This window comes from Nerophis ophidion, linkage group LG09 (assembly GCF_033978795.1).
Source record: "Nerophis ophidion isolate RoL-2023_Sa linkage group LG09, RoL_Noph_v1.0, whole genome shotgun sequence".
Taxonomy (NCBI): Eukaryota; Metazoa; Chordata; class Actinopteri; order Syngnathiformes; family Syngnathidae; genus Nerophis; species Nerophis ophidion.
This window is the reverse complement of record NC_084619.1, coordinates 7,338,955-7,362,539: the sequence shown is the minus strand read 5'-3', so window position 1 is coordinate 7,362,539 and position 23,585 is coordinate 7,338,955. Positions and strand designations below refer to the sequence as shown.

The window sequence follows — 23,585 nt, the reverse complement described above, 5'->3', positions numbered from 1 at the left end:
GACAAATCAATTTTAATACACAAATAAACATATTTATATAATTGCCTGCATTAAAACTGATGTTTTTCAGACCATTTTTAATTTAACAGAACATAAATATATATTTTCAAATGTTTACATTTTTCACAACCACTCAATGTATAAATATTTTTTTTTAAATGCATGATAAAAAAAAACACATTTAATTGCTACAATTAATCAGTTGAATGACAATAATTTAATCAGTTTACTAATTATGCAAAATGGCCATTTTATGTGTGAATTAATTAATTGACAAATTAATGATAGAATGAATTAATACACAAATAAAATATATATTTATATAATTGCCTAGATTAAAAATGATGTTTTTCAGACCATTTTTAGTTTAACAGAAGATAAATATATATGTTTCAAATGTTTACATTTTTCACAACCACTCAATGTATTAATAGCTTTTAAAAAATACATGAATAAAAAAAAAACATTTAATTGCTACAATTAATCAGTTGAATGACAATAATTTAATCAGTCTACTAATTATGCAAAATGTCCATTTATTGTGTGAATTAATTAACAAATTAATGGTTGAATGAATTAATACACAAATAAAATACATCTTTATATAATTGCCTGCATTAAAAATGCTGTTTTTCCAGAACTTTTTAAAATTTAACAGAACATAAATATATATTTTTCATATGTTTACATTTTTCACAACCACTACATAGATTGAAAAAAAATGCATGAGTAAATTAAAACACATTTAATTGCTACAATTAATCAGTTGAATGACAATAATTCAATCAGTCTACTAAATATGCAAAATGTCCATTTAATGTGTGAATGAATTAATTGACACACAAATAAAATACATCTTTATATAATTGCCAGCATTAAAAATGATTTTTTTCCAGAACTTTTTAAAATTTAACAGAACATATGTATATATTTTTCATATGTTTACATTTTTCACAACCACTACATAGATTGAAAAAAAATGCATGAATAAATTAAAACACATTTAATTGCTACAATTAATCAGTTGAATGACAATAATTCAATCAATCTACTAATTTTGCAAAATGACAATAATAAACCAAAATGTCCATTTAATGTATGAATGAGTTAATTGACAATGAATTAATACACAAAAAAATACATCTTTATATAATTGCCTGCATTATTTGTTTTTTATTTTTAACAGAACATAAATATATATTTTTTTAAATATTGAGATTTTTCACAAGCACTCAATGTATAAATAGATTGCCAAAAATGCTTGGATAAATTAAAATACATTTAATTGCAACAATTAATCAGTTGAATGACAATAATTCAATCAGTCTACTAATTATGCAAAATGTCCATTTATTGTGTGAATTAACAAATTAATGGTTGAATGAATTAATACACAAATAAAATACATCTTTATATAATTGCCTGCATTATAAATTATTTTTTTCCAGAACATTTTAAAATTTAACAGAACATAAATATATATTTTTCATATGTTTACATTTTTCACAACCACTACATAGATTGAAAAAAAATGCATGAATAAATTAAAACACATTTAATTGCTACAATTAATCAGTTGAATGACAATCATTTAATCAGTCTACTAATCATGCAAAATGACAATAATAGACAAAAATGTCCATTTAATGTATGAATGAATTAATTGACAAATTAATTAATACACAAAAAAATAAAACTTTATATAATTGCCTGCATTATTTGTTTTTTATTTTTAACAGAACATAAATATATATTTTTAAAATATTGAGATTTTTCACAAGCACTCAATGTATAAATAGATTGCCAAAAATGCTTGGATAAATTAAAATACATTTAATTGCAACAATTAATCAGTTGAATGACAATAATTCAATCAGTCTACTAATTATGCAAAATGTCCATTTATTGTGTGAATTAACAAATTAATGGTTGAATGAATTAATACACAAATAAAATACATCTTTATATAATTGCCTGCATTATAAATTATTTTTTTCCAGAACATTTTAAAATTTAACAGAACATAAATATATATTTTTCATATGTTTACATTTTTCACAACCACTACATAGATTGAAAAAAAATGCATTAATAAATTAAAACACATTTAATTGCTACAATTAATCAGTTGAATGACAATCATTTAATCAGTCTACTAATTTTGCAAAATGTCCATTTAATGTGTGAATGACTTAATTGACAAATTAATGGTTGAATGAATTAATACACAAATAAAATACATCTTTATATAATTGCCTGCATTAAAAATGATGTTTTTCCAGAACTTTTTAAAATTTAACAGAACATAAATATATATTTTTCATATGTTTACATTTTTCACAACCACTACATAGATTGAAAAAAAATGCATTAATAAATAAAAACACATTTAATTGCTACAATTAATCAGTTGAATGACATTAATTTAATCAGTCTACTAATTTTGCAAAATGTCCATTTAATGTGTGAATTAATTAATTGACAAATTAATGGTTGAATGAATTAATACACAAATAAAATACATCTTTATATAATTACCTGCATTATAAATGTTTTTCCAGAACATTTTAAAATGTAACAGAACATAAATATACATTTTTGATATGTTTACATTTTTCACAACCACTCAGTGTACACTTTTTAAAAAATGCATGGATAAAAAAAAAACATATTTAATTGCTACATTTAATCAGTTGAATGACAATAATTTAATCAGTCTACTAATTATGCAAAATGTCCATTTAATGTGTGAATGTATTAATTGACACACAAATAAAATACATCTTTTTGTAATTGCCTGCATTAAAAATGATGTTTTTCCAGAACTTTTTAAAATTTAACACAACATAAATATATATATTTCATATGTTTACATTTTTCACAACCACTACATAGATTGAAAAAAATGCATGAATAAATTAAAACACATTTAATTGCTACATTTAATCAGTTGAATGACAATAATTCAATCAGTCTACTAATTATGCAAAATGACAATAATAGACCAAAATGTCCATTTAATGTATGAATGAATTAATTGACAAATTAATTAATACACAAAAAAATAAAACTTTATATAATTGCCTGCATTATTTGTTTTTTATTTTTAACTGAACATAAATATATATTTTAAAATATTGACATTTTTCACAAGCACTCAATGTATAAATAGATTGACAAAAATGCTCGGATAAATTAAAACACATTTAATTGCTACAATTAATCAGTTGAATGACAATAATTCAATCAGTCTACTAATTATGCAAAATGTCCATTTATTGTATAAATGAACAAATTAATGGTTGAATGAATTATATAATTGCCTGCATTAAAAATGATGTTTTTCCAGACCATTTTTAAATTTAACAGAACATAAATATATATTTTTCATATGTTTACATTTTTCACAACCACTACATAGATTGAAAAAAAAATGCATGAATAAATTAAAACACATTTAATTGCTACAATTAATCAGTTGAATGACAATAATTTAATCAGTCTACTAATTTTGCAAAATGTCCATTTAATGTGTGAATGTATTAATTGACACACAAATAAAATACATCTTTATATAACTGCCTGCATTATTTGTTTTTTATTTTTAACAGAACATAAATATATATTTTTAAAATATTGACATTTTTCACAAGCACTCAATGTATAAATAGACTGAACAAAAATGCTCGGATAAATAAAAACGCATTTAATTGCTGCAATTAAATGCGGCATAGCTCGGTTGGTAGAGTGGCCGTGCCAGCAACTTGAGGGTTGCAGGTTCGATTCCCGCTTGTGCCATCCTAGTCACTGCCGTTGTGTCCTTGGGCAAGACACTTTACCCACCTGCTCCCAGTGCCACCCACACTGGTTTAAATGTAACTTAGATATTGGGTTTCGCCACTTGAGAAAAAGCGCTTTATAAATATAATTCACTTCACAATTAATCAGCGATATGTCCGTACACACATGATTAATCAGTGTAGCAGCTGTGCAGGTGCAAACAGCACAGAGTTGTCTTCAGGTTAATGATAATGACAGACTGGAACGTGCTCATTAAAAGTAAGAAAAGTGACCTCTTTGGTGATGCAGCCATCTTTGTTCAGGTCGTAGAGGTTGAAGGCCCAGTTCAAGCGGTCATTGACGCTCCCCCTCAGGATGATTGACAGGCCGAACACGAAGTCCTGCGGGAGGAGAAGACGAGCATTTAGTGGGAGCGAAAACAAAAAAGTAGAACACGACGACTGTGCCGCAGGATTATTGACGACCCAACAAAGCGCTCACCTCGAAACTAACCGAGCCGTTCTTGTCGGTGTCGAAAGCTTCGAACAGGAAGTGCGCGTACATGCTGGAGTCTGCAAAGAAATGAGCGGCAAGCTAAATATAGATTTGAAAAAAGATTAAGTGGTTAATTGAACTCTTTGAACCGAACAAAATGAGATGAGGAGCCTCGCTTCTTCTGTAGAGATCAATAATGTTCTGACTGGACACCTGCGTAATCTAATCCATCCATTTTCTACCGCTAGTCCCTTTTTGGGGTCGCTGGAGCCTGTCTCAGCTGCATTTGGGCGGAAGGCGGCGTACACCCTGGACAAGCCGCCACCTCATGGCGGCGCCAACACAGAGCAAATTAATTCACATCCGAACCATTTCTGGTCATGTTTTTTGACTTTAGGATTGTTCACCTGATTGTTTTGAGTCTTCTGTAGGTCAGGGGTCACCAACGCGGTGCCTGTAAGGCCCGCTGGCCTGTTCTAAAAATAGCTCAAATAGCAGCACTTACCAGTGAGCTGCCTCTATTTTTAAAATTGTATTTATTTACTAGCAAGCTGGTCTCGCTTTGCTTGAAATTTTTAATTCTAGGAGACACAAAACTCAAATAGAATTTGAAAATCCAAGAAAATATTTTAAAGACTTGGGCTTCACTTGTTTAAATAAATTCATTTTTTTTTTTTTTACATTGCTTCTTATAACTTTCAGAAAGACAATTTTAGAGGAAAAAAATACAACCTTAAAAATGACTTTTAAGATTTTTAAACACATATACCTTTTTACCTTTTAAATTCCTTCCTCTTCTTTCCTGACAATTTAAATCAATTAAATGTATTTTTTTTATTGTAAAGGATAATAAATACATTTTAATTTAATGCTTCATTTTAGCTTCTGTTTTTTCTACGAAGAATATTTGTGAAATATTTCTTCAAACTTATTATGATTAAAATAAATAAAAAATATTCTGGCAAATCCAGAAAATCTGTCTACATATATCTCTAATTTGTGGCTGCCATCATATTGCAGTCTACACGTATCTCTTGTGTGTAGACTGCCATTATATGGCAGTCTACACATATCTCTAATTTGTGGCTGCCATTATATTGCAGTCTACACATATCTCTAATTTGTGGCTGCCATTATATTGCAGTCTACACATATCTCTAATTTGTGGCTGCCATCATATTGCAGTCTACACATATCTCTAATTTGTGGCTGCCATCATATTGCAGTCTACACATATCTCTAATTTGTGGCTGCCATCATATTGCAGTCTACACATATCTCTTGTGTGTAGACTGCCATCATATTCCAATATACACGTATCTCTTGTGTGTGACTGCCATTATATTGCAGTCTACACATACCTCTAATTTGTGGCTGCCATCATATTGCAGTCTACACATATCTCTAATTTGTGGCTGCCATTATATTGCAGTCTACACATATCTCTAATTTGTGGCTGCCATTATATTGCAGTCTACACATATCTCTAATTTGTGGCTGCCATCATATTGCAGTCTACACATATCTCTAATTTGTGGCTGCCATCATATTGCAGTCTACACATATCTCTAATTTGTGGCTGCCATCATATTGCAGTCTACACATATCTCTTGTGTGTAGACTGCCATTATATTGCAGTCTACACATATCTCTAATTTGTGGCTGCCATCATATTGCAGTCTACACATATCTCTAATTTGTGGCTGCCATTATATTGCAGTCTACACATATCTCTTGTGTGTAGACTGCCATTATATTGCAGTCTACACATATCTCTAATTTGTGGCTGCCATCATATTGCAGTCTACACATATCTCTAATTTGTGGCTGCCATCATATTGCAGTCTACACATATCTCTAATTTGTGGCTGCCATTATATTGCAGTCTACACATATCTCTAATTTGTGGCTGCCATTATATTGCAGTCTACACATATCTCTAATTTGTGGCTGCCATCATATTGCAGTCTACACATATCTCTAATTTGTGGCTGCCATCATATTGCAGTCTACACATATCTCTAATTTGTGGCTGCCATCATATTGCAGTCTACACATATCTCTTGTGTGTAGACTGCCATTATATTGCAGTCTACACATATCTCTAATTTGTGGCTGCCATTATATTGCAGTCTACACATATCTCTAATTTGTGGCTGCCATCATATTGCAGTCTACACATATCTCTAATTTGTGGCTGCCATCATATTGCAGTCTACATGTATCTCTTATGTGTGACTGCCATCATATTCCAATATACACGTATCTCTTGTGTGTGACTGCCATTATATTGCAGTCTACACATACCTCTAATTTGTGGCTGCCATCATATTGCAGTCTACACATATCTCTAATTTGTGGCTACCATCATATTGCAGTCTACATGTAGCTCTTATGTGTGACTGCCATCATATTCCAATATACACGTATCTCTTGTGTGTGACTGCCATCTTATTGCAGTGTACACATATCTCTAATTTGTGACTGCCATCATATTGCAGTCTACACATATCTCTAATTTTTGGCTGCCATCATATTGCAGTCTACACATATCTCAAATTTTTGGCTGCCATCATATTGCAGTCTACACATATCTCTAATTTGTAGCTGCCATCATATTGCAGTCTACACATTTCTCAAATTTGTGGCTGCCATCATATTGCAGTCTACACATATCTCTAATTTGTGGCTGCCATCATATTGCAGTCTACATGTAGCTCTTATGTGTGACTGCCATCATATTCCAATATACACGTATCTCTTGTGTGTGACTGCCATTATATTGCAGTCTACACATATCTCTAATTTGTGGCTGCCATCATATTGCAGTCCACACATATCTCTAATTTGTGACTGCCATTATATTGCAGTCTACACATACCTCTAATTTGTGGCTGCCATCATATTGCAGTCCACATGTGTCTCTTATGTGTGACTGCCATCATATTCCAATATACACGTATCTCTTGTGTGTGACTGCCATTATATTGCAGTCTACACATATCTCTAATTTGTGGCTGCCATCATATTGCAGTCTACACATATCTCTAATTTGTGACTGCCATTATATTGCAGTCTACACATACCTCTAATTTGTGGCTGCCATCATATTGCAGTCTACACATATCTCTTATGTGTGACTGCCATCATATTCCAATATACACATATCTCTTGTGTGTGACTGCCATTATATTGCAGTCTACACATATCTCTAATTTGTGACTGCCATCATATTGCAGTCTACACATATCTCTAATTTGTGGCTGCCATCATATTGCAGTCTACACATATCTCTTATGTGTGACTGCCATCATATTCCAATATACACGTATCTCTTGTGTGTGACTGCCATTATATTGCAGTCTACACATATCTCTAATTTGTGGCTGCCATCATATTGCAGTCTACACATATCTCTAATTTGTGGCTGCCATCATATTGCAGTCTACACATATCTCTAATTTGTGGCTGCCATCATATTGCAGTCTACATGTATCTCTTATGTGTGACTGCCATCATATTCCAATATACACGTATCTCTTGTGTGTGACTGCCATTATATTGCAGTCTACACATATCTCTAATTTGTGGCTGCCATCATATTGCAGTCTACACATATCTCTAATTTGTGGCTACCATCACATTGCAGTCTACATGTAGCTCTTATGTGTGACTGCCATCATATTCCAATATACAAGTATCTCTTGTGTGTGACTGCCATTATATTGCAGTCTACACATATCTCTAATTTGTGGCTGCCATCATATTGCAGTCTACACATATCTCTAATTTGTGGCTGCCATCATATTGCAGTCTACACATATCTCTAATTTGTGGCTGCCATCATATTGCAGTCTACATGTATCTCTTATGTGTGACTGCCATCATATTCCAATATACACATATCTCTTGTGTGTGACTGCCATTATATTGCAGTCTACACATATCTCTAATTTGTGGCTGCCATCATATTGCAGTCTACACATATCTCTAATTTGTGGCTACCATCACATTGCAGTCTACATGTAGCTCTTATGTGTGACTGCCATCATATTGCAGTCTACACATATCTCTAATTTGTGGCTACCATCACATTGCAGTCTACATGTAGCTCTTATGTGTGACTGCCATCATATTGCAGTCTACACATATCTCTAATTTGTGGCTACCATCATATTGCAGTCTACATGTAGCTCTAATGTGTGACTGCCATCATATTCCAATATACACGTATCTCTTGTGTGTGACTGCCATCATATTGCAGTCTACACATATCTCTAATTTGTGGCTGCCATCATATTGCAGTCTACACATATCTCTAATTTGTGGCTACCATCATGTTGCAGTCTACACATATCTCTAATTTGTGGCTGCCATCTTATGGCAGTCTACATGTATCTCTTATGTGTGACTGCCATCTACTGGTCACACATATCATTTCACAATGTACCAAATAAAATAGTTTTGAGGTTGGTAAGCACAACCAAAGATATTCCGTACATTAGGAACACCGGGTTTTAAGGCGCACTGTCGAGTTTTGAGAAAATTTGCGGATTTTTTAGTGCGCCTTTTAGTCCGAAAGATACTGTAGTTACATTCAAATGAATAGGAAGACATGAGAGACTCACCTCCCTGAGGGAAGAACTGGGAGTAGATGTTCTTAAAGTTGTCCTCGTTCACCACGCCGCTCGGACACTCCTAGCGGACAAAACGTAAACCCGCCGTCATGTCACTGCGGGCGTCTTTTCTCTTTCTCTAGGTGACGTACGTTTTTGAAGCCTCTGTAGAGAACCTGCAGCTCCTTCTTGGTGAACTTGGTCTGCTCCTGCAGCTTGTCCATGCTTTCGGGTCGATGGCACACAGTGGAGAGCTCGAAGTCATCTTCTTCGCTGTCTGCGGGAGGGAAAGGAGACGTGTTGGCATCGCTGCGTCATCAACCGGGTGAGTGATTAGCGCACTATCAGTTCACAGCCGTTGAAATGTCGTCAATATCAAAAATAACCGCGGGGATCTTTGAATAAACAAAACCGATGTGACTTAAAGGCCTACTGAAATGAGATTTTCTTATTTAAACGGGGATAGCAGGTCCATTCTATGTGTCATACTTGATCATTTCGCGATATCGCCATATTTTTGCTGAAAAGATTTAGTAGAGAACATCGACGATAAAGTTCGCAACTTTTGGTCGCTAATAAAAAAGCCTTGCCTGTACCGGAAGTAGAAGCCGATGTGCGCGTGACGTCACCGGTGTGAGGGCTCCTCACATCTGCATATTGTTTATAATCATAGACACCAGCAGCGCGAGCGATTCTGACCGAAAAAGCGACAATTTCCCCATTAATTTGGGCGAGGATGAAAGATTTGTGGATGAGGAAAGTTAGAGTTAAGCACTGGAGGAAAAAAAAAAAAAAGGGCGAGTGCAGTGTGAGCGTTTCAGGTGTTATTAGACACATTTACTAAGATAATTCTGGAAAATCCCTTTGTGGAGAGACGGAGCCGACAGCAGGGTAGGACAAACGGCGGTCCTACTCAAGTGTGCGGCGGAGCGGAGAGGCGGGGCGCGATTCGTGGATGAGGAAAGTTAGAGTTAAGCACTGGAGGGAAAAAAAAAAAAGGGCGGGTGCAGTGTGAGCGTTTATGGTGTTATTAGACACATTTACTAGGATAATTCTGGAAAATCCCTTTGTAGAGAGACGGAGCCGACAGCAGGGTAGGACAAACGGCGGTCCTACTCAAGTGTGCAGCGGAGCGGAGAGGCGGGGCGCGATTCGTGGATGAGGAAAGTTAGAGTTAAGCACTGGAGGAAAAAAAAAAAAAAAGGGCGAGTGCAGTGTGAGCGTTTCAGGTGTTATTAGACACATTTACTAGGATAATTCTGGAAAATCCCTTTGTGGAGAGACGGAGCCGACAGCAGGGTAGGACAAACGGCGGTCCTACTCAATTGTGCGGTGGAGCGGAGAGGCGGGGCGCAATTCGTGGATGAGGAAAGTTAGAGTTAAGCACTGGAGGAAAAAAAAAAAAAAAGGGCGAGTGCAGTGTGAGCGTTTCAGGTGTTATTAAGACACATTTACTAGGATAATTCTGGAAAATCCCTTTGTGGAGAGACGGAGCCGACAGCAGGGTAGGACGAACGGCGGTCCTACTCAAGTGTGCGGCGGAGCGGAGAAGCGGGGCGCGATTCGTGGATGAGGAAAGTTAGAGTTAAGCGCTAGAGGAAAAAAAAAAAAAAAGGGCGAGTGCAGTGTGAGCGTTTCAGGTGTTATTAGACACATTTACTAGGATAATTCTGGAAAATCCCTTTGTGGAGAGACGGAGCCGACACCAGGGTAGGACAAACGGCGGTCCTACTCAAGTGTGCGGCGGAGCGGAGAGGCGGGGCGCGATTCGTGGATGAGGAAAGTGAGAGTTAAGCACTAGAGGAAAAAAAAAAAAAAAGGGCAAGTGCAGTGTGAGCGTTTCAGGTGTTATTAGACACATTTACTAGGATAATTCTGGAAAATCCCTTTGTGGAGAGACGGAGCCGACACCAGGGTAGGACAAACGGCAGTCCTACTCAAGTGTGCGGCGGAGCGGAGAGGCGGGGCGCGATTCGTGGATGAGGAAAGTTAGAGTTAAGCACTGGAGGAAAAAAAAAGAAAAAAGGGCGAGTGCAGTGTGAGCGTTTCAGGTGTTATTAGACACATTTACTAGGATAATTCTGGAAAATCCCTTTGTGGAGAGACGGAGCCGACACCAGGGTAGGACAAACGGCGGTCCTACTCAAGTGTGCGGCGGAGCGGAGAGGCGGGGCGCGATTCGTGGATGAGGAAAGTTAGAGTTAAGCACTGGAGGAAAAAAAAAAAAAAAGGGCGAGTGCAGTTTGAGCGTTTCAGGTGTTATTAGACACATTTAGTAGGATAATTCTGGAAAATCCCTTTGTGGAGAGACGGAGCCGACACCAGGGTAGGACAAACGGCGGTCCTACTCAAGTGTGCGGCGGAGCGGAGAGGCGGGGCGCGATTCGTGGATGAGGAAAGTTAGAGTTAAGCACTAGAGGAAAGAAAAAAAAAAAGGGCGAGTGCAGTGTGAGCATTTCAGGTGTTATTAGACACATTTACTAGGATAATTCTGGAAAATCCCTTTGTGGAGAGACGGAGCCGACACCAGGGTAGGACAAATGGCGGTCCTACTCAAGTGTGCGGCGGAGCGGAGAGGCGGGGCGCGATTCGTGGATGAGGAAAGTTAGAGTTAAGCACTAGAGGAAAGAAAAAAAAAAAGGGCGAGTGCAGTGTGAGCATTTCAGGTGTTATTAGACACATTTACTAGGATAATTCTGGAAAATCCCTTTGTGGAGAGACGGAGCCGACACCAGGGTAGGACAAACGGCGGTCCTACTCAAGTGTGCGGCGGATCGGAGAGGCGGGGCTCGCTTGGAGCGTAGATCACACACCTGCTCTCAATCCCTGCATCTTCTCCTGCAGCATAAAAGGGGAGAAGGAGGAGAGATCGGGGCAGAAGGAGTAGGGGAACCAGCAACAGAACCTGAATCAAATCAAATCAAATCAACTTTATTTATAAAACACATTTAAAATTGACCACAGGAGTAGCCAAAGTGCTGTACAATGGACAGGTTAAAAGATAATACGAAGACCGAGCAAAGAACACAACACAAACAGAACATGATAAAAAATAAATTAATAAAACATAAAAACAGGTTCACAGCAGGTGTCTAATAGGGCGCCATTGCAGGATGGATATCACTTAGTGTTAAAAGCCAAGGAATAAAAGTATGTTTTTAAGAGAGATTTAAATACAGGAAGAGAGGAGGCTTGTCTAATACTCAGAGGTAGGTCGTTCCAGAGCTTGGGAGCAGCATCGGCGAAAGCTCTGTCACCTCTAAGCTTCAGCCTAGAAGACCGAGAACGACCGAGAGCGAGCCGACGAGAGCGACTAAGACGCGGCCGACTGAAGGCGAGAGAGGAGCAAGCAAATCGGAGGTGCTGAAAAGCGATCCGAGCAATATTGAAAAATAAAACAAGAGTCAAACCTGCTCGGCGATGTCCGTCCTCAATGGTCCCTGCAACCCATACGATGGCGGCAGGAAGATCTGCTTATTGTGTTACAAGTGTTTTAGTGAGATTATAAAGTCATACCTGAAAGTCGGAGGGGTGTGGTGACCGCCAGTGTCTCTGAGAGAATTGAGCCAATGGAGGAGCCAAGATGACAGCTGCTGCAGGAGGACGCTAACCCCGCACAAGTCTCCGGTAAGAGCCGACTTAATATCACAATTTTCTTATCCCAAAACTTGCTGGTTGACATGTGGTAGCACCGAGACACAGCCGGTGTTTCTTTGTTGTGAAGCTTTAACACAGAGCGGTCAAGCGAACATGTTTCTCTACGTCAACCAGCAAGTTTTTGGTTGGGAAAATTGTGATATTAAGTCAGCTCTTACCGGAGACTTCAGTGGATTATGTCAAAAAGGCATCTGTGATCTTGGCTCTTCCATTGGCTTCTCTGAGAGACATTGGCGTTCACCGCAGCCGTCCGACTTTCAAGTATGACTTTACAATCTCACTAAAACACTATTAAAACAATAGGCAGATAAGGGATTTTCCAGAATTATCCTAGTAAATGTGTCTAATTACATCTGAAATGCTACCACTGCCGCCACCCGGAGTCAGCGCTTTTTTTTTTAAAGTGCTTCACTCTAACTTTCCTCATCCAAAAATCTTTCATCCATGCTCAAATTAATAAGGAAATTGTCGCTTTCTCGGTCCGAATCGCTCTTGCTGCTGGAGGCTATGATTGTAAACAATGTGAGGATGTGAGGAGCCCTCACACCGGTGACGTCACGCCCACATCGTCTGCTACTTCCGATAAAGGCAAGGCTTTTTTATTAACGACCAAAAGTTGCAAACTTTATCGTCGATGTTCTCTACTAAATCCTTTCAGCAAAAATATGGCAATATCGCGAAATGATCAAGTATGACACATAGAATGGACCTGCTATCCCCGTTTAAATAAGAAAATCTCATTTCAGTAGGCCTTTAATCCAATGCAGGTGTTAGTTTTGGGAATTGAAATTTACAGTGTGATTCCATAATCCTATCCTAAGAATTGAGAGATTCCATAATTCAACAATGCTTGACCTAAAACCCAAACTGTTACCGACGACCACGACATGTATTTTCTGGTGGTTCTTAAAGCCGGAAAGTTGCCGTTTGAATTACTTAAAGGGGAACATTATCACAATTTCAAAAGGGTTAAAAACAATAAAAATCAGTTCCCAGTGGCTTGTTTTATTTTTCGAAGTTTTACAAAAAGTTTTACACCTCCCCGAATATCCCTAAAAAAAAGCTTTAAAGTTCTTGATTTTCGCTATTTGCGATGCGACTGTCCATTTCCCTGTGACGTCATACAGGGCTGCCAATACAAACAACAAGATATAGCGACATTAGCTCGGATTCAGACTCGGATTTCAGCGGCTTGAGCGATTCAACGGATTACGCATGTATTGAAACAGATGGTCGGAGTATGGAGGCAGATAGCGAAAACGAAATTGAAGAAGAAAGTGAAGCTATTGACGCTATTCGGCCATAGCGTGGGTGTACCTAATGAAGTGGCCCATAGCATGGCTGCCTTATTAGCATCGCCGGTAAAATGTGCGGACCAAACGATCAGGACTTTCGCATCTTGTGACACTGGAGCAACTTAAATCCGTCGATTGGTAAGTGTTTGTTTCGCATTAAATGCGGGTATCTAGTTTCAAATGTACATACAGCTAGCGTAAATAGCATGTTAGCATCGATTAGCGTAGCATGTTAGCATCGATTAGCTGGCAGTCACGCCGCGACCAAATATGTCCATCCATCCATCCATCCATCATCTTCCGCTTATCCGAGGTCGGGTCGCGGGGGCAACAGCCTAAGCAGGGAAACCCAGACTTCCCTCTCCCCAGCCACTTCGTCTAGCTCTTCCCGGGGGATCCCGAGGCGTTCCCAGGCCAGCCGGGAGACATAGTCTTCCCCATGGCCTCCTACCGGTTGGACGTGCCCTAAACACCTCCCTAGGGAGGCGTTCGGGTGGCATCCTGACCAGATGCACGAACCACCTCATCTGGCTCCTCTCGATGTGGAGGAGCAGCGGCTTTACTTTGAGTTCCTCCCGGATGGCAGAGCTTCTCACCCTATCTCTAAGGGAGAGCCCCAAACTCATTTCGGCCGCTTGTACCCGTGATCTTATCCTTTCGGTCATGACCCAAAGCTCAGGACCATAGGTGAGGATGGGAACGTAGATCGACCAGTAAATTGAGAGCTTTGCCTTCCGGCTCAGCTCCTTCTTCACCACAACGGATCGGTACAACGTCCGCATTACTGAAGACGCCGCACCGATCCGCCTGTCGATCTCACGATCCACTCTTCCCCCACTCGTGAACAAGACTCCTAGGTACTTGAACTCCTCCACTTGGGGCAGGGTCTCCTCCCCAACCCGGAGATGTCTGATTAGCACATAAGTCAACAACATCAACAAACTTAATCGTTGCAAATGCATCTGCAGGTTATCCATACATCTCTGTGCCATGTCTGTCTTAGCATCGCCGATCAAATGTGAAGACACTCTGGTACATTCAATGGGGGTCTGGCGGCAGATTTCTTGCCAGTGGTGCAACTTGAATCCCTCCCTGTTAGTGTTGTTACACCCTCCGACAACACACCGACGAGGCATGATGTCTCCAAGGTTCCAAAAAATAGTCGATAAAACGGAAAATAACAGAGCTGAAAATGGCGGGTGTGTTACCTCGGTGACGTCACGTTCTGACGTCTTCGCTACAAGATTAATTCGCCAAAATTCACCCATTTAGAGTTCGGAAATCGGTTAAAAAAATACATGGTCTTTTTTCTGCAACATCAAGGTATATATTGACGCTTGCATAGGTTTGGTGATAATGTTCCCCTTTAAAGTTGTGTGTCATGTTTAATATTTGCTTTGTTTCTACAAAGTCTCACAACTGAACAAACATCCCTCCAAATCTGCTGATCATTTTTTTTGTATATGACATTTTCACATTTTGGAAATTACAGCCTGCTGACAGTTAACACCCCCGTCTTCTGTGGGGCTTAGGTAAATAAAACACTTCAGCTATAATTAGAACATTTACGTTAACACTTCTCCATTCCCCCAAAACACCTTTCTTTAGAAAAGGAAAAAGGTGCAAACAATCACCAGCAGACACAAACTATGTATTCTCACTCCAACTCCAAGTTTGACCTCTATAAGCTATTACTTTTATCCTCTACTAAACATGTCAACCTGCATAAAACACACACACACACACACACACACACACACACACACACACACACACACACACACACACACACACACACACACACTCTCCTACACACACATTCCAGTGACCAGAATAACAAGAAACGTAGAGTCATGGTCGACCGCCACAACGTACTCCAGCAGGTAATCTCTTGCCAGAACAATTTATACCATAATCTACTAATAAACATAAATAAATAACTGTGTCAATGGTAAATAAAAACAGAACCCAATGATTTCCTAATCTTTTTCTACCTATATTCAATTGAATAAACTGCAAAGACAAGATATTTAATATTCGAACTGGAAACATTTTTTTGCAAATATTAGCTCATTTGGAATTGGATGCCTGTAACATGTTTCAAAAAAGCTGGCACAAGTGACAAAAAAGACTGAGAAAGTTCAGGAATGCTCATCAAACGCTTATTTGGAACATCCCACAGGTGTCCAGGCTAATTGGGAACAGGTGGGTGGGTATAAAAGCAGCTTCCATGAAATGCTCAGTGATTCACAAACAAGGATGGGGTCTGGGTCACCACTTTGTGAACAAATGCCTGAGCAAATTGTCCAACAGTTTAAGAACAACATTTCTCAACAAGCTATTGCAAAGAATTTAGGGATTTCACCATCTACGGTCCGTAAAATCATCAAAAGTTTCAGAGAATCAGAAGAAATCACTGCAACGCCCATGACCTTCGATCCCTTAGGCGGTACTGCATCAAAAAGCAACATCAGCGTGTAAAGGATATTACCACTTCAGAAAACCACTGTCAGTAACTACAGTTGGTCACGACATATGTAACTGGAAGTTAAAACTCTACTATGCAAAGCGAAAGCCATTTATCAACAACACCCAGAAACGCCGCCGGCTCCGCTGGGCCCAAGCTCATCTAAGATGGACAAATGCAAAGTGTAAAAAAGTGTTCTGTGGTCGGATGAGTTCACATTTCAAATTTTTTTGGACGAACTGTGCACGTGGTGTCCTCCGGACCAAAGAGGAAAAGAACCATCCGGATTGTTACAGGTGCAAAGTTAAACATTTTCTTTTCCACTGATCGAGTGATATTTGGAAGAAACTGCCTTGGAGGCGCAGATTAGTGACTTAGAAGCGTGACTTAGCCGTGCATTGCGTTGAGGACAAACTTACAGAGATCCTACATGCATTATCGCGATATGGCAATAGTATTTATTTACCGTATTTTTCGGATTATAAGTCGCAATTTTTTTCATAGTTTGGCCAGGGGTGCGACTCATGTGTGAAATTATTAACACTTTACCGTAAAATATTAAATAATATTATTTATTTAATTCGCGGACGAGACGAAGAAAATGTCAGCAATTGTCACATACACGTCAACCAATAAGAATTCGGGGGGGGAGGGTCATGGCACAAGTGCATTGTGGGTCATGGGATGCTAACTGCTATATGCTACTGCCGTAGCTATTAAAATGGATCATTTCAAAGTTGGCGGTAACTAATAAAAACTGAGAAGGGCTGAAAAAAATGGCACCGAAAAGGAAATCATGTACTGCAGATTACTGTCAGAGTTAGTTGTTGACGAACCCCAAAATGCAGAGATAGAGGCAGGCATGGAGTGAGAAAACATGATTTCATAAAAATACTACAACGAGAACAAACCAAAGGGGTACAACAAAAAAACGCGCACGTGGGCGGATAACAAATTAAGAGAGTTAGCATGGGAGCTAGAAAAACAAAGGAGCTTAGCTGGAAGCTAGCGGGTAACGGGCAGGAAAACAGAAGTCGTAACTTGCAGAATGAAAACTAAACGGAAGCAGGGAACAAAGCTACAAACAGATACCGAAATATAGCTTACCGCTACGCTGCAATGACACGACAGGAGAGGATCATGGCACAAGTGCATTGTGGGTCATGGGATGCTAACTGCTATATGTTATATGCTACTGCCATAGCTATTAAAATGGATCATTTCAACGTTGGCGGTAACTAATAAAAACTGAGAAGGGCTGAAAAAAATGGCACCAAAAAGGAAATCATGTACTGCAGATTACTGTCAGAGTTAGTTGTTGACGAACTCCAAAATGCAGAGATAGAGGCAGGCATGGAGTGAGAAAACATGATTTAATAAAAATACTACAACAAGAACAAACCAAAGGGGTACAACAAAAAACGCGCACGTGGGCGGATAACAAACTAAGAGAGCTAGCATGGGAGCTAGAAAACCAAAGGAGCTTAGCTGGAAGCTAGCGGGTAACGGGCAGGAAAACAGAAGTCGTAACTTGTAGAATGAAAACTAAACGGAAGCAGGGAACAAAGCTACAAACAGATACCGAAATATAACTTACCGCTACGCTGCAATGACACGACACGAAACAACACGACAGGAGAGGGTCATGGCACAAGTGCATTGTGGGTCATGGGATGCTAACTGCTATATGTTATATGCTACTGCCGTAGCTATTAAAATGGATCATTTCAACGTTGGCGGTAACTAATAAAAACTGAGAAGGGCTGAAAAAAATGGCACCAAAAAGGAAATCATGTACTGCAGATTACTGTCAGAGTTAGTTGTTGACGAACCCCAAAATGCAGAGATAGATGCAGGCATGGAGTGAGAAAACATGATTTAATAAAAATACTACAACGAGAACAAACCAAAGGGGTACAACAAAAAACGCGCACGTGGGCGGATAACAAATTAAGAGAGTTAGCATGGGAGCTAGAAAACCAAAGGAGCTTAGCTGGAAGCTAGCGGGTAACGGGCAGGAAAACAGAAGTCGTAACTTGTAGAATGAAAACTAAACGGAAGCAGGGAACAAAGCTACAAACAGGTACCGAAATATAGCTTACCGCTACGCTGCAATGACACGACACGAAACAACACGACAGGAGAGGGTCATGGCACAAGTGCATTGTGGGTCATGGGATGCTAACTGCTATATGTTATATGCTACTGCCGTAGCTATTAAAATGGATAATTTCAACGTGGGCGGTAACTAATAAAAACTGAGAAGGCCTGGAAAAAAATGGCACCGAAAAGGAAATCATGTACTGCAGATTACTGTCAGAGTTAGTTGTTGACGAACCCCAAAATGCAGAGATAGAGGCAGGCATGGAGTGAGAAAACATGATTTAATAAAAATACTACAACAAGAACAAACCAAAGGGGTACAACAAAAAACGCGCACGTGGGCGGATAACAAATTAAGAGAGTTAGCATGGGAGCTAGAAAACCAAAGGAGCTTAGCTGGAAGCTAGCGGGTAACGGGCAGGAAAACAGAAGTCGTAACTTGCAGAATGAAAACTAAACGGAAGCAGGGAACAAAGCTACAAACAGATACCGAAATATAGCTTACCGCTACGCTGCAATGACACGACACGAAACAACACGACAGGAGAGGGTCATGGCACAAGTGCATTGTGGGTCATGGGATGCTAACTGCTATATGTTATATGCTACTGCCGTAGCTATTAAAATGGATCATTTCAACGTTGGCGGTAACTTATAAAAACTGAGAAGGGCTGAAAAAAATGGCACCAAAAAGGAAATCATGTACTGCAGATTACTGTCAGAGTTAGTTGTTGACGAACCCCAAAATGCAGAGATGGAGGCAGGCATGGAGTGAGAAAACATGATTTAATAAAAATACTACAACGAGAACAAACCAAAGGGGTACAACAAAAAACGCGCACGTGGGCGGATAACAAATTAAGAGAGTTAGCATGGGAGCTAGAAAACCGAAGGAGCTTAGCTGGAAGCTAGCGGGTAATGGGCAGGAAAACAGAAGTCGTAACTTGTAGAATGAAAACAAAAGGGAACAAAGCTACAAACATATACCGAAATATAGCTTACCGCTACGCTGCAATGACACGACACGAAACAACACGACAGGAGTGACAATACGGAAGTGACATCGACAATAATCCAGCACTGACTAGAAGACAAAGCCGGTACAAATCAGAGCGGGCTGATCGACACCAGGTGTGGCCAGGTGCAACTTATACTCCAGTGCGACGTATCTATGTTTTTTTCCTTCCTTATTATGCATTTTCGGCCGGTGTGACGTATACTCCGGAGCGACTTATACTACGAAAAACACGGTATATAATTTTTTAAACTGTGGTATACGGGCTCCATCTAGTGCAAGGGTGTCAAACTCATTTTAGATGGGGGGGTCACATGGACAAAAATCAAAATCTACTCCAAAGTGGGCCGGACTTGTAAAATCCCGGCACAATAACTTAAAAATAAAGACAACTTCACATTCTGAAAATGAACAAATCATAATGTTGTTGTTGTTTTTTTTACACTTACATGATACGGGTAATAGAATTGTATCTTTTTTTGTGGTTATTTATACTTTCCGAATAAATGATGTGATAATGTTCATCACCCAACTCATTTGTGTTCATTTTCAATCCATCAAGATAAAAAAATATCAAAATCAAAACAGGATGTTATTTATGTAGTTGGATCATTTTCCTCGACTGGTGCACTAACATGTGGTTTATTTTTTGTTCATATGTAACGTCAAGTACAAAGGTACTTGCTATTGTGACATCTAGTGGACACATTTAGAACAGCTGTTTTTTTCATTCAAAAATGTCGGCTCGTTTTTATACTTAGCAAACTCATCGTGCGTTTAACATCTATTGGTACGCCAAATATTTACTTAATTGAACTTCATATTAAATATTCAAACACAGTGTTACTGTTCAAACTGTGTGTAATGTTATAACGGCCAAAAAATATTAAATATTCTTGTTAAACAAAACCTCTGCCTTGTTTTTAATAACTACTTAGGCCTACTACGCTTCTGTATTTATAATGTTGGTCACAATGGTGGTACTTGGAGAGCCGAGTGTTTTTTGAGGGGGTACTTGGTGAAAAAAGCTCGACAACCACTTATTTATTTTGTATATCACGCAACCCTAACTCCAATAGAAGTACCAGTCAGCTATAGAAGTACAAACAAGCGAATGCATTACAAAAAACGACTTTGAAAACGGATTTGATATCGTTTAGTTTTTTTTTTTTTATGATTACAAAGTGCATTTCAGAGCCCTGAAGAAAATAAAACGGGACATTGGACTTCTGTGATTGCATTCAGAGGACAAAACTGAGGATGAACATAAAAGAAAGTACACCAGTTAATCAAAAAAATGTTGCACGTCTTTCAAAACACCAGAGTTTTTCAAAATAAGAGCGCAACATCAGATGCACATTTAATTTAGGTCGATTCATTGTTTAAATGCATGGTGGCAAACCATGGGTTATTATTTCTACACTTACTGGTGTTTTTAATAAATACTTAGGCCTACTACGCTACTGTATTATAATTAAGTTGGCCATTATGGTAATACTTGGAGAGCCAAGTCTTTCCTGAGGTGCTATTTGGTGAAAAAAGTTTGACAACCATTTATTTATTATGTATATCGTGTATATCAAGCAACCCTAGCTCCAATAGAAGTCTCAGTCAGCTATAGAAGTACAAATAAGCGAATGCATTACCAAAATAAGACTGAAAACAAACTTAATATCCTTTCATTTTTTTTTTATTTGATATAATTACAAAGTGCATTTCAGAGCCCTTGAGAAAATTAAACGGGACATGTGACTTCTGTAATTGCATTCAGAGCACAGGACTGAGGATGAACACAAAAGAAAGTACACGAGTCAATCAGATAAATGTTTCTGGCGCACGTCTTTCAAAATACTAATGTTTTTCAGAATAAAAGTCCAATGTCAGACGCGCATTTATTTTTTGCTGATACATTGTTTAACTGCATGGTAGCAAACCATGGGTTATTATTCGATATTATCGGCCGATAAATGCTTTAAAATGTAAAAATGGTAAATTATCGGTATCAGTATCGGTTTCAAAAAGTAAAATTTAGGACTTTCTAAAACGCCACTGTGTACACGGACGTAGGGTGAAATATAAAACGGCAATAAACCTTTGCGTGCCGGCCCAGTCACATAATATCTACGGCTTTTCACACACGCAAGTGAATGCAAGGCATACTTGGTCAACAGCCATACAGGTCACACTGAGGGTGGCCGTATAAACAACTTTTAACACTGTTTCAAATATGCGTCACATTGTGAACCCACACCAAACAAGAATGATAAAACACATTTTGGGAGAACATCCACACCGTAACAAAACATAAACACAATAGAACAAATACCCAGAACCCCTTGCAGCACTAACTCTTCCGGGACATCTACAATATACACCCCCTCTTATCCCGCCCACCTCAACCTCCTCATGCTCTCTCAGGGAGAGCATGTCCCAAATTCCAAGCTGCTGTTTTGAGGCATGTTAAAAAAAAATAACGCACTTTGTGACTTCAATAATAAATAGCAGTGCCATGTTGGCATTTTTGTTCCATAACTTGAGTTGATTTATTTTGGAAAACCTTGTTACATTGTTTAATGCATCACAACAAAATTAGACATAATAATGTGTTAATTCCGTGACTGTATATGTCAGGTCTGGGATCATGTTTTGTTTAAGTTTGGTTGTTGGACTCTTTTTAGTTCCTGCTTTTTCACTCCCTTGTCTGGTTTCCATGGTTACCCATTAGTTCCACCTGTTCCACGTTTGGACTCTCACACCTGTCCCTGTTATTTAAAGCCTGTCTTTTTCTGTTGGTCAGTGTGGCGACAATAACGCTGTTGGACTTCTGCTACCATACTTCCATACCAAGCGAGTTTTGTCTATTTTCATGTCACAGAGTATTTTCGTTTTCATGTCCATAGTTTTTTGCCCAAGTTCTAGTTTATTGTTTTCAAAGCCAAGTTTGTTCTCCGCCTCGTGCACGCCTTTTGTTTGCACCCCTTGTTCCTAAAATTAAATCATGTCCTTACCTACACGTCATGTCCACTCCAATTTCTTTCCATCTTGGGAAAACAAACCCTGCAATAGCCCACGTCCTGACAGTATGTATCGTTATAGGTTGACATCAAAATCGGTAATCAAGAGGATTATCGGATATCGGCAAAAAACACCATTATCCAACATCTGTAGTTATTATTGCCATATTTCCTTGAATTTCCGCCTGGTATATAGTACGCGCCTGCCAGAATCACTGCCGGGTCAAACTCGTTTCGCAAAATAATTAGCATATGCCTATAATTTCCACAGGGTCAAACTCGTCACGTCACGAGTGACACTTCACCTGTCATCATTTTCAAAATGGAGGAGGCTGATTTCAATAATTTGAAATCGCATGAAGGGAAGAAGATTAAGAGCTATTCAGTAGGATTTAAAGCTATTGAATATGCTAAAAAGAACAGTAAGCAGCTATGTTTTATTAATATACCGTAGCTGCGTGTGTCAAATATGAGTCATTAAATGACTCCCGCCTCCTGATCCTTCTTGCGACTACTCGGCTGCAGAAGAAGTGACAACAAGCAGAGAGATTATTTTTTCCTCTCCCTTGCACTTTTAACATGGAGGATTACATATCTAAAATAAAACTGTTTTCTAAACTGGACTTTTAATCGAAGCAGGAGGTGATAAAGGAAGATCTCCATCAAGACAGAGAGACTTTTAAAACTGAAGAACGATAAGGAAGACTTCTATAAACAAGTTATTGATGCTTTTGATCAGAAGGAGCTACGCATGGAGTTCATTTATAAGTAAAGGTAAGACCATAATAACGTTTTTTTTAATTAAATGTGCTTTTCATGATGGTATCCTTACATCACACTCAAATTTATAAGCGCAGGCCTTGATTTACCACATGCCTTTGGTAAACGCCGGAGTGAGAAGAGGTTTTAAATTAATTAGTGCCCCGGCGGCAATTCAAGTGCATGGTGCACATTTTAAAAATGATCCAAATTAAACAAATTATAAAGACATGTTAATTCTTTCTCAAGAGTTGAGAAATTATTGAACGTACCGTGGGACAAAAAAAGTATTTATTCAGCCACCGAGTGTGCAAGTTCTCCCACTTAAAATGATGACAGAGGTCTGTAATTTTCATCATAGGTACACTTCAACTGTGAGAGACA

General features: G+C 38.5%; 1 protein-coding gene across 3 annotated transcripts in view; it reads right to left on the bottom strand.

The window, feature by feature from the left end:
* The window catches only part of LOC133558963 (Kv channel-interacting protein 2-like), a 506,114-nt gene that overhangs the window by 10,879 nt on the left and 471,650 nt on the right, over positions 1-23,585 (bottom strand). For 2 of the 3 annotated variants that reach the window (XM_061910180.1, XM_061910179.1), the window contains exons 2-5: positions 9,044-9,168; positions 8,904-8,973; positions 4,282-4,352; positions 4,074-4,181 (exon numbers count right to left, since the gene is read on the bottom strand). In XM_061910180.1, coding sequence (XP_061766164.1) covers positions 4,074-4,181; positions 4,282-4,352; positions 8,904-8,973; positions 9,044-9,168 — 374 coding nt within the window. The remainder of the gene's footprint in view (positions 1-4,073; positions 4,182-4,281; positions 4,353-8,903; positions 8,974-9,043; positions 9,169-23,585) is intronic. The other variant, XM_061910178.1, reaches the window with a different exon arrangement.